This window comes from Caenorhabditis remanei, chromosome II, assembly GCF_010183535.1.
Source record: "Caenorhabditis remanei strain PX506 chromosome II, whole genome shotgun sequence".
In the NCBI taxonomy this organism is placed as follows: domain Eukaryota; kingdom Metazoa; phylum Nematoda; class Chromadorea; order Rhabditida; family Rhabditidae; genus Caenorhabditis; species Caenorhabditis remanei.
Window position 1 is genome coordinate 14,705,133 of NC_071329.1, and position 12,220 is coordinate 14,717,352.

General features: G+C 37.7%; 5 protein-coding genes across 5 annotated transcripts; 3 read left to right on the top strand and 2 right to left on the bottom strand.

The window, feature by feature from the left end:
* Positions 1-1,287: 1,287 nt before the first annotated feature.
* GCK72_006979 (uncharacterized protein) lies at positions 1,288-1,798 on the bottom strand (the record flags this gene model as incomplete). Its single annotated transcript, XM_053725916.1, has 3 exons — positions 1,288-1,343; positions 1,511-1,735; positions 1,780-1,798. 3 exons carry the CDS (start codon positions 1,796-1,798, stop codon positions 1,288-1,290), a joined length of 300 nt encoding a protein of 99 aa, XP_053590110.1.
* Positions 1,799-3,049: 1,251 nt separating this feature from the next.
* GCK72_006980 (uncharacterized protein) lies at positions 3,050-3,636 on the top strand (the record flags this gene model as incomplete). The annotated part of the gene is made up of 5 exons (XM_053725917.1): positions 3,050-3,071; positions 3,143-3,220; positions 3,274-3,321; positions 3,369-3,530; positions 3,575-3,636. The coding sequence occupies 5 exons, from the start codon at positions 3,050-3,052 to the stop codon at positions 3,634-3,636; spliced, it is 372 nt and encodes a 123-aa protein (XP_053590111.1).
* Positions 3,637-4,055: 419 nt separating this feature from the next.
* On the bottom strand, positions 4,056-6,008 carry GCK72_006981 (uncharacterized protein; the record flags this gene model as incomplete). Its single annotated transcript, XM_053725918.1, has 3 exons — positions 4,056-4,203; positions 5,148-5,735; positions 5,821-6,008. The coding sequence occupies 3 exons, from the start codon at positions 6,006-6,008 to the stop codon at positions 4,056-4,058; spliced, it is 924 nt and encodes a 307-aa protein (XP_053590112.1).
* Positions 6,009-6,891: 883 nt separating this feature from the next.
* On the top strand, positions 6,892-7,974 carry GCK72_006982 (uncharacterized protein; the record flags this gene model as incomplete). The annotated part of the gene is made up of 4 exons (XM_053725919.1): positions 6,892-7,079; positions 7,169-7,431; positions 7,504-7,744; positions 7,827-7,974. 4 exons carry the CDS (start codon positions 6,892-6,894, stop codon positions 7,972-7,974), a joined length of 840 nt encoding a protein of 279 aa, XP_053590113.1.
* Positions 7,975-9,419: 1,445 nt separating this feature from the next.
* GCK72_006983 (uncharacterized protein) lies at positions 9,420-10,866 on the top strand (the record flags this gene model as incomplete). The annotated part of the gene is made up of 4 exons (XM_053725920.1): positions 9,420-9,567; positions 9,613-9,981; positions 10,298-10,570; positions 10,619-10,866. The coding sequence occupies 4 exons, from the start codon at positions 9,420-9,422 to the stop codon at positions 10,864-10,866; spliced, it is 1,038 nt and encodes a 345-aa protein (XP_053590114.1).
* Positions 10,867-12,220: the final 1,354 nt, after the last annotated feature.

Here is a 12,220-nt window from a genome sequence, read left to right on the forward strand (position 1 = left end):
ATAAGGGTGTACGCCAGAGTTGCATGGAAGTGAAAATTTCTTATCCGGAAGTCGGAAGTAGGAAGTCGGAAGTGATTTTCCTTATCCGGAAGTCGGAAGTCGGAAGTCGGAATGGAAAAAATGCCCGGAAGTCGGAAGTCGGAAGTCGGAAGTCGGAATTCCATGCAACTCTGGTGTACACGCATTGAACCACTGTGTGACGGGAGGGATGTAAGGGTGTCTGCATACAAGAGGCCTAATACATATACTGACGGGGTACGGTAGCAGATGCTATGAAAAGGAAGGAGAAGGAGGACGGTAGAGACTATACTGTATCTGATCGGCTTTAATGTAGGATATCGTTTAGATGTTTAAGAGTGTGTACGTCATATATAAAAATTCACTTTTTCAACAAGTGATTTATTCATTTTAACATTCCAATTAAAATTGAAGAGAAGTGGAGAAGCAGCTATTCTCCAACTCCACGGATGACTTCGCGGGAAGTTTCTAAAATATCTCGGTTGCTTACAGAAATCTGAAATTTGATTTTTCACCTGCTGCATCTCGAGCAAGACCATCAGCATCTTGTAGAGCGGCTGTAACAGTCATGTATTTATTTACCAATGTCCTTGCGTAATTGCTCCGCTAGTACATCTAACTCAGCTCCATAGACGCTCATTTGGAGGTCAATCACTCCCACTGGAAGTAAGATAGATTTAATCTTTGAAGTGAGTAGACAGAGAACTTACATCGAATATTATTGAGCTCAGCACGAGCCTGCTCGAGTTGTTCCTTTGTCTCAGACAATTCTTTCTTAACATTTTCCACTGGAAATGAATGAATTAACACATTCATTTTTTAAGTCACTTACGTTCTTCTTTCAGAGCATCAGCCATTTTGAAAGTTCAGCCAGCAGTAGAAAACAGCGACAAACCTTGAGAATGCAACGGAGGAAGACGCACCGTGGCGTGTGCTGAGAAATATGTACAGTTAGGAGAATCAGAGAAAGAAAGAAGGAGCAGACTGCGAAACCTCCACGTTGTTCGATTTCCAGTATGCATAGAACACAATCGATATGATGCGAATTCCAATCGCTACTCAAAAACAGGGAGAGAGACTCGCAGCCGCTCGCAAAACTATTTGTAACAAAAGAAAAAGAAATTCAAATATGACTCACAAGCCTGAAGAACTTGTCCCTCGAGAGTTTCGGCATTTTTACTGTAGTTTACAGAAAGATAATTACTTCCAAAAGCAATTTATTTATTAAGATTTGGTTACCAAAAAAAGACAGGATAAAGAAAACAATTATTAGTTGTTTCCAGCATTCCCTCGCTCAAGTTGACGATGAAGATGTTCGATAATCGCTGAAAAACACATGAACTATTAACGCAGCAGAGTTCTTACAACAGCGCTCCACCGAAATACCCTTAAAAATGTCTCTTTTTCTCTGTGTCTTTCAATATCGCACATAATTTTCTTTAGTAAGAAGCGTGCCGCCCTAATAAGTGACCCGACACTACGTATATCATACCATCTTTTAGCTCAATCTGCTCCCGAAGAACCGCGTTCTCTTCCTCGACGTCTTCAAGTCTCTCTCGTTTATCGACGACTTGATTTCTCAAAAAATGAATCGTGTGAAATGCCCGAGTCCTTTCATCACGCAAAGCTCGAACTTCAGTCCTCAAATCCTCTTCTGTTTCTTTAAGAACCTCCTCACGAGCTTTTGATTCCTCGAGCTGTTGTTTCAGCTTTTTTACTAAAAATTTGAGAAAAAAATTCTTAATTTAAGACTAAGTTTACCTTCTTCGCTGTCTGTCATAGCTACTAGAGAATATGGAAGATGTCAATAAACTCTGAAATGAAAAATTACATTTGGTACAAACCAAAGATATGCAGAAGAAAAGAAATTTTCCGTATGCAAAATGATTTCGTAAGTGTGAGACTGTCACCCGGCAGCTATGAATTGTTCCCTCTGCGTCTCCAATTCTCTCGAATTTTTTGTATCGAAATTTCATCATATCTGGAGAAAATGGATGAATCTCGAGGAGTCATCAAGCTCACACGCGTCAAATCTAGATACACCATGACGTCATCATTTCCCATTCTCGTCAATCTTCTTCCCCCATATTGCGAAACCTAACACGAAAAGGTTAAATTCTAGGAACCTATAATTTCAATCTTACGAATTGCCAATTTCCTTCTTTTCCTCCTTTTTTTCACCCTTATCCTACGCACACTATGTGTGGACATCACATGTGTATGTGTATTCGACTGAAGGGACACCATTCGTGCAGTTGTTTGAAAGTAATATAACTATTACTCGGGATGTCATAAAGAAATTTATGATGTTTTCATCTATTTTACTTTTTTACCGTACTGGGTAAACAAAGAGTTGATTTAGTAACTTTTTTGCAAAAGTCGAATTTCGAAATCTCCTTTTTCAGTTGAAAATGACCAACTTTGAGAGTGCATTTCTAATGAATTATACAGAACAAAAGTTGATCATCATTTTTGCAGTTGACAACTTTTTTGTACGGACGCTCCCTAGAGAGTTATGGTCATTTTAAGGGGAGAGCTCAAAAATTACTCTATTTTGCACGAAACTGGATTTTGTCTATATGTAACTTGCTAGGGAGCGTCCGTACAAAAAAGCTGTCAACTACAAAAACAATATGCTATTTTTGCTCTGTCAAACCCACGCAGAATAAAATTCTTCGGACAATGAGATGGCACCAAAATTCCCTGTCAAAGTTGGTCAATTTCAACTGAAAAGGCCAAATTGTATATAATATCTTACTTCACGGTGCTGTAAGTAAGCAAAACTCTTTTTTCACTTTGCATCTCGTTGATCATATACCATACTTTTTCCCACCCGATATTCTTGAACAGACAAACATTACATATGGTAATGCGGAGAGACCCAGAGACAGCGGCTGGAATGCAGTTCGGTCGGCTTCCACGTAGATGCGAATGAGTAGCAGCTGGTCGATTTGCCGTTATATTCTTGATTTTTCTCATTTTCTCGTCCCTGATTCGACACTTTTAATAAACAGTATTGTTTCAGTGGTATATGGCATCAATCGAGGCTCCAGGTATCGAGCCAGCACCTGATAATAGCGAAGGTGAGGAAGACATCTTGAAACTAATTTATGGTTTTTTTCAGTTGAAAACTTGAAGAACCAACTCAAAGAAGCTCGTGAAGAAGCAAGAGCTCAAAGAGCAACTATTGTGGATTTGAGAAGTGAGTTCACCTTTTCCGTTTTCCATTATCATTTTCTTATTTCTTATTTCCAGATGAGATTGACAGACTGAAACGCAAATATCTCTTCTTGAATGCCGAATGTAAGAAAGTTATTTAGAAAAAAAGAATAAAATTGTTGTGTTTTCAGTGAATGCAATACACGGCGCTGATCGTGGAGACGCTGAGACGGAAAGTCGTTGGCTAGATATGCAACTCCGTGTAATGAGACAAGAAGCTGAGCAGGCTCAAGTGGATCGAGATAGATACAGGCGGCTCATCACAATTCAGGAGCAGATGAATCAGAAAGATGGTAGGGAGGAAATGAGTCATGAGAATTTATTTGTTTTTTTTCAGAGTTCATTCGTAATCTTCAACGGCAACTCGAGGAGGCAACAGCAACAACTCAGAATAATTGAATTAATTATGATAATTAACTGATTGGGATGGTGACTGTTATTATCAATGTGCTTGCCTTCTTTTTGTCTTTGGTTCTCAATGTTAATAAAAAGTTGAGAGGGGGATGTGTACAAGATATTGTGTAGATGAAAAAAAAGTATAGGTCGAAAAATTGAAATGTAGGTCTAAAGCAGGTAGAATTGGTGATTTCCTAGGCCACCGGCCGTGTACTCCTCGCGGAGGAGCGTTTGACGGTGAAGGTTTCCGTCACCGTTTAATACCTGGTAGGAATTTGGAAAGATTCCAAACTTGCGACCCCCTGAGGTTCCCTTGTTAATCATGCAATACGTACTCAGAAAAATAAAGAAAATTTGATTATATATATATTTGATGAAACATACAGAAAAAGAGCTTACAGAAAAGAGGTTTACAGAAAATACTAGTCATGCAAAACGTGAAAATGAAAATGGCTAACTGTAGCTCGAAGTACTGCACGTAATCCATCGCTCTGCCGCACGAGAACTCCAGTTCTTCTCATTGTTGCTTCGTTCATTTCTGCGATAAAAGGTTCACAATAATCGCGTACTCTGCAAAACAATATATAAACAGAATCCACGATTGCATTTGAAATTTTCAACAAAAACTACTCGGCTACTTTCCGCTACAGTTGTGCAGCACTAACGCAGCAGTTATTCGTAGAGTTTACTCCTGCTGCGTCAGAGGCGCGCAAGTGTTGCATGAATGCTGCACAGTTGTTGCATCAGTGCTGCCGGCGTGCTGCATGCGCTCATTGCTTCTCGTTTCTAATCAGTATAGTTAATTTGTGAACAGAATAACATAAATAACTATTAATATTTATTTTAAGAATATAAAATTTAAAAAAATAAAAGCAAAAACAAAAAACTTAGAAACGTCATTGAAATTCCATGTTGACCGACAGTCGGTGAAGTTTCCAAGTTCCTTATATCTGTAGACGTCCGGTGCCCCAAGCTCATCGACTTTAGAACTGAAAAAGAATATTTCAATGAAATTCGGTTGGGAAACAACTCACATTTTTATATCATCTCTTACTGAAAACGCATCAAAAGTCCAAATTTTTTATCGAACAGGCGAATTATGTTGATCAGCTGCTCTCTCTGACTCGTTTCTGCCATCCAGACACATTCTTCTTCTGAAAAATAATATTTTCAAAAAATAGAGTAAAAATAAGTCGGAAAATGAGAAAACTTGTCAAATAGACAATAAATAATCATTGGAAAAAATGGAAAAATGCAGCCAAACTCCAATTTGCATTGGAGCGAATATACAGTTGCTGCGCGACTGTTGTGAGATTGTTGCACAACTGGTGCATGCCCCAAAAACAAGGGAACCATCAGTCGCAGTGACGTGAAAGCTGTGTAACTGTTGCATATGTTCTGATTTTTCCTAATTGCTGTAGAACTGTTGCAATCTTGTCGCGTAACTGTTGCAAAAGCTGTGAATGCTGCGTAACTGTTGCGGGAAGTAGCCGAGTATACAAACTCTGACTTACGGCAATTTATACTCAAGGATATCCCTCTCAGGGTTCCATGGTTCCAATTCAAAGTGATCCACAACTTCGACTGTGTTGAGACGTGCATAAGCTAAATGGAAAAATACATGTAGTTTTGTATTGTTTCCATTCAACCAAACGTTCACAAAATTGATTAAATCATTCTCCCAGAGTCCGGTATCGCTAACTACCAAATTTTCAAAATTCCATCGAAGCAGTTTTGAACCATTGAGCCAAGGGGCTGAGCAAATAAATAAGTTATTCAGGTTATTAAGCCTCTTTGAATCGTACAACGGGTTGCATGGTTTCATGGTTTCAGAGAAAAGTACTCGAGTTACTTGAAATTTTTCCAAAAATTTATCGACAACTTTGGAATTCACAGATGTGTCAAAAAGAGCAACATCTCTAACCGTATTCGTATACGGAAGTTCATCCATGTAATCCAGAGACAATTTGAATTGCATTTCTGGTTGTACCCGGAATACTTCACACATGTGAGAATGAAGCGCAGTTGCAAATCGTTTCCGTGATGATTGCTTCTCTGTATGACACCATAATAATGCAGTCGAGTCAGCCTCGAAAATGATTCTGAAAACACAGTAGATATTATAATATACAAGAGCTGTACAATAGTAAAACACTGTAAAATTTAATACCATCTGAAATAACTCACTTGCAATGAAAATCAATATCCTTCGATTTCAACCGACTCCATCCTTCTAACACTCTGCCCCAAAAGTGTCTTTTCCAAGTCCAAGTTAACATAGTTGTCTTGTTTCTTTTGAGATCTTTAACTAACGCATAACTCATTTTTCCGGGTTCTTCCAAACCGAACACTGAGTAAGTTGGAGTGTGACGCATTTGTGAAACTAGATTCCGACATCTCAATGAACAAAATGATAGAAAAAGTAATTCTGTGGGTTCCATAAACTTCTGAATATAGTCTTGCACTAGCCATGGAAAACTGAGAAATTTCATATTTCTGAAAAATAATATAGTCGGGAGGGGTTCGAAATCAATCAACGAAAATGTACAAAGAAATCAATAAAACAAATGAGTGCTCATGAGAGGGCATACAGTTATCCAACACGGAAAAAAGAGGTTCCATGGGAAAAGCCCAAGAAAACAATCTGAGTAGAACTTCTTGCTCTTGACTACAAATTATTAGGAAATATGAACATAAAAAACAGCATGCTTCATCAACAATAAACTAATATGATAAAAGCTGTTTGAATCGAAAAATTAAACAGAAAATATGAAAAAGGATATACAGAAATCAATATAACAACTGGGTACATAATGAAGACAAACAACTGCGGGCAGTAAGAAGAGGGCAACATCACAGCCTCCAGAACACAGTGATCGTTTCTCTACATCAAATTAGTCGTTTTCCTGTAATGAAGAGACAGCCGAGTGTTTGAGAAAAACGCAGAGTGAGCGATTAAAGGCGCTCACATTTATGAGCGAGGGTCTCACCGCGAACGGCATGTTGACAGAGCGGCGGACAGAGAAATTTGAATCATTCTACGTGCGTTTCGTTACCCATTCTATTGATTTCTGTAAATCCTTTTTTCTATTTGATTTATTGATTTGAATACGTTACCCTACTATTTTGTTTTCCAGAAGAATGAAATTTCTCAGTTTTCCATGGCTAGTGCAAGATCATATTCAGAAGTTTATGGAACCCACTGAACTCCTTTTCCTATCATTTTGTTCATTGAGATGTCGGAATCTAGTTTCACAAATGCGTCACACTCCAACTTACTCAGTGTTCGGTTTGGAAGAACCCGAAACAATGAGTTATGCGTTAGTTAAAGATCTCAAAAGAAACAATACAACAATGTTAACTTGGACTTGGAAAAGACACTTTTGGGGCATAGTGCCAGGAGAACGGAGTTGGTTGAAATCGAAAGATATTGATTTTCATTGCAAGTGAGTTATTTCAGATGGTATCATATTTTACAGTGTTGTACTATTGTACTACTCTTGTATATTGCCAGGTCTCATAAGTGTATTTTCAGAATAATTTTCGAGCCTGACTCGACTGCATTATTAGAGAATCAATCATCACGGAAAAGATTTGCAACTGCACTTCATTCTTATATGTGTGAAGTATTCCGGGTTGAACCAGAAATGCAATTCAAATTGTCTCTGGATTATATGGATGAACTGCCGTATACGAATACGGTCAGAGATGTTACTCTGTTTGACACATCTGTAAATTCAAACATGGTTGATGAATTTTTGGAAAGATTCCAAGTAACTCGAGTACTTTTCTCTAAAAGTATGTGGCCGAACAACCCATTGAAAAATTCAAACAGACTTAGCAACCTGAATAACTTATTCATTCACTCAGCTCCCTGGCTCGATGGTTCAAAACTGCTTCGATGGAATTTTGAAAATTTGGTAGTTAGCGATACCGGACTCTGGGAGAATGATTTAATCAATTTTGTGAACGTTTGGTTGAATGGAAACAATACAAAACTACACACATTTTTCCACTTAGTTAGTGGACGTCTAAATAATGTCGCAATTGTGGATCAGTTTGAATTGGAACCATGGAACCCTGAAGTAGACCAACTTGAGTATAAATTGCCGTAAGTCAGAGTTTGTGTAAATTTTGTTCTGAAACTTAAAAATCCAATCATAGATTCTGTTTTTAATAATATTGTTTTGCAGAGTACGCGATTATTGTAGACTTATACTTGCTGAAATTGACAGAACAGAAATGGGAAGAACTGGAGTTCTCGTGCGGCAGAGTGATGGATTGCGTGCAGTACTTCGAGCTTCAATGGACTATTTTCTTTTTCACGTATTGCATGATTAGCTTTTTTTCTGTAAATATATTTTCTATACGCTCTTTTTCTGTATGTTTCATCAAGTTTATGTAATCAAAATTGTTTTATTTGTTTTTTAAAATAAATTTTTCTATGTATTAATTTTCCATGAATTAATAATCATATTTTGATAACATAAGTTCATCATAAAATGTTATTTTATTATCCTGCTCTATGCTGCCAATAAACTTCATGGAAGTTCACTAAAATTACTGTTCTTCTAATATTCCATCTTCCCAAAAAAAAAACAATAACATAAAAAGTAATGAAAAGTGACTTAAGGAGAATTTGTAAGCATTTTTCAATTAATATTCAAATCTGTTTAGAACATAAGTTCATCATGAATTGCTCTTCAATTATCCTGCTCTGTTTTGTCAATAAATTTCATGGAAGTTCACTAAAAATACTATTCTTCTCTTCTATCTTCCCGTAAAAAAAGAAAACAACAATATATTATGAATTCACGTTTTCGGTGCAAGGAACGCTCGCCCCGCATCCCTTATTCGAAAATCATGTTTTCGTCCAAAAATTCTGTAAAAAATGATAATATTCGGAAAAATTCATACATAAATTTATTGAAATAGACGTTCAAGGGAAAAGAGAAAACACTTGATTTCGGGAGGAAATACGATAAATAAAGAGAAAGAGATCAATCCGAGTGAATGCAATCTTCTTTTTTCCAATTGTGAACAAAAAACGTCGTTGTTTCTTCTTGCATGCCGTTCGTTCTTCAAATAACCTGAAAGAATATTTGGCGGTATTTTCTGAAATTCTCCAACTAACCGCTTGTTTCGATATGTCGGACGGGAAATATCTAGAAAATTAAATATTTTTAAAACAATTGAAGAGTTTTTATTTAATTAAGATTAATAAAAAATAGAAAAGAAACACAATACATTTCAATATAAAGGCAATAAATCAAAAAAATCGAATGCTGAAATACGAGAAACATTGAGTAAAAACGAGAGACGCAGAGACACCGCTAAAGCGTCAATGCATGGATAGTACGCTTTGTTGACAGATCGACGTCACAAAGCTCCCCAGGATTTTGGAGGTGTAGGTTGCTGTGAAACAGCCAGAAGTGAAATTCAACATTTTTCAATTTGACCTACCACTAATCTTTGTTCGAACAACTCCCAAAATTTGGAAATTAGTTTTCAACTTTTGGTAGATCAATTTTTAATTGTTTTTTTTTGGGACATGTCAGTTCCACCAGATTGTGCTCTACGTGTCAGTGACACGAAAAAATTGTGATCTACGCTGTGGCGCGTTTTTATTTACTGTGTGACCTCGTTTCTTCCGCCACCTGCATCTGATCCCTGAATATTTTTTTTTACTTTTTCGCTTCATCTGAACCTAATTTTTGCATTCTCCTCCTCACATACCGGATTTCAACTTCATATTTTTAGGTACACAATCAGAATTCACCCACAAAATGAATCGAGCTCCGCGCACTCTCCCGTTTCCATACCAATTCTGCACATATCCACTTTACCCAGCTCATTTTCGTCTTCCATCACCAACTCCAGCCTCAGGATTACTTGCAGTTCTGCCAGAGGATTTTAAAGCTCCGTGGTTTATTGGTAGGTCTAGAAATGTCTATTTTTTCTGATAGAAAGAAATTTCAGAGCACCAGATCGCATTGGAAACAGCGAGTAAGAACTTCCAAAACAGTGTTGCTGCTATGAATGTCAGCTGCCAGAGAACCAACAAACCACCTGATAATAAGGACACTGAAAACCGCCAACTCAAAGAGCAACTCAACGTTTTGACACAAAAGTTGCAGATGTTCACATCCAGAAAGGTCCAAGATGACAGACAAATTCAGCAATTCGTAAAATGCAGTACCGATCAAGTTGCTGAAAGGAACGCACTCATTGAGAAGTTACAGGAAGAAAAACATGTGTTGAAATTGGAACGTGAAGTGATGGCTAGAAAAATCAAGAAATATGAGGAAATGCTTCGGAATGATGTGGAGAAAAGAAGAATTGAAAGAGGTGTGTCGTCTGATTAAAACTCTAAAAATTCCTTTAAAATTTGATGTCGGGAGCACCTTTGACGCGTTTACTTCAATTCGTCTTGATTTTGTTAAAAAATCAAGGCGAATTTTCTGCTTTGAATGTACGTATTTCTAGAAAAAAACGTGTCAAATCGGGCGCACCTTTGACGCGTTTCTTGTCCACTTACTCTCGATTACGAAGTAAGCGCTTTCGACGCAGTTTTCTGCTACTTTTGAATAGAGTGTCGAGTTTATTAATGTTTGCCACCTGGCGCACATTCGACGCGTCTTGAATTTATGAATCCAATTTTCAGAAAACTTCGACTCGCAACAAAAAACGTCGAAACTTGATCTTCTCGCCCACAAAAGACACATTGAGGAACTGAAAAACGAAGTCAACGAACTTCGTGATTTCATCAGCATTCAGGAGGAAACTATCACCCGTCAGGAAACTGAAAAAGATGAACTCTCCATGAGAATTGAGAATTATAAAAGGATTCAGAGCAACTTGAAGGAAGGATTTGAGAATGTTCTGGGGGAAACCAGAAAGATTCGACTGGAACTAGAAAAAACGAGAAAGCATCAACGTGAGAAACATTTCCTTCACTATCAAAACATATCAGAAATATTTTCAGACAATCTAGACAAGGAGTATCGCGAAGATTTGAAACGGACAAAACTTGACAACGACACGCTTACCGAGAGTAATGAGAAGAAAAACGAGGAGATTGTTCGACTGAAAGCTGTGGCGGCTACGACACCGACTAAAAGTGTTGTGGTCGTGAGAAACTGCCAAAAACGACATTGCGAGGATGAAGATGAAGACTGGACACCGAATTCTGAGAGAAAGAAGAGAAAGATTAAAGAGGAGAAAGTTCATTAAGATCTCTTGTCTTTCCAGTAGACATTTTCTCTGAAACCTGTCATATCTTCATATATTTTCATTCGGTTTCCCTCTCAAACCCTCTCCCAAACCGCAAAGGAAGAGACGTACTTGTCCTACTCCCCCATTCTCATTCCAATAACCATCAAATCAGTATGTGATTTTTTGCTCCCAAAGTTTTATAAAATGTTTTACCCCTTATTATAACCATAATTCATAATTTGCTAATAAATGCATAATGCCCCCAAAAATCTTTGGAAAAGTCAAAGAACAAGGTTACCTTCTAAAAGTTTCACATGTTCGAATCTCTGTTTTTCATTTCAAACAAGCGCAACGACGCGGAGATCTCGAAGAACAAAATTAATAGACGTCTCGAAATCCACAATTGATATTGTTACAAAACAAGGATACCGACAGAAAAAAACGATAATCTCGAGTATGAGTGTATTGAACAAAGTGAGTACTGTTTAACAACGTGATGGCTTTTTTCACAGTCGAAAAGCTAAGAAATTGGAGTCTAAACGAGTAGAACGGAGGAAGAACTTTACACCCTGCCATTCTAGAAGAATTTCACACCCTACGGGTGACGTCACCAGGGAAACCTGGGTACCTGTAACTTTCTGAAAAAAAGGCCTACCTGTAATTCATCATATACCTGTTCATATTCCCAGTTACGTAAGTACCTTATCTGTGCAGCTGTATACAGTATACCTGTTTATCTATAATTAAAAAATTCTCTGAACACAACCGATCTAAAACCGTACCCCCTACAGTACACCTGTACAACTAGTTCAATGTACACCTGATTACCTATGATTTTACAGAACACCTTTATACCAACAAAATTATAATTGAAACTCCCAAAAACGGGATATTTGATTTTCAATTGACTTCCCCTATCATTCTAAAACGATACTATTTCCAAAAAATTTTTTAAATCGGTATGTGTACGTACGTACCTGGGAATATGAACAGGTGTATGATGAATTACAGGTAAGCCTTTTTTTCAGAAAGTTACAAGTACACAGGTTTTCCTGGTGACGTCACCCGCAGGGTGTGAAATTCTTCAAGAATGGCAGCGTGTAAAGTTCTTCCTCCGTTCTACTCGAGTAGACTCCAATTTCTCAGCTGTTCGATTGGGAAAAAGCCATCAAATCCCCAGGAGCCCAGAACTGGAAGCGAGGATCCCGAGGAGCCCAGGAAATGTAATGATCCTTAGAAGCCTAAAACTTGAAGATAGGATCCTGAGGAGCCGAAACTCGTAGGAGGTGAGGAGCCGACAAGGAGGCCAGGAAATGAGAAGAAGACCCCGAGGATACTTACAAGTTCAGGAAGAAATTAATTATTGAAAAAA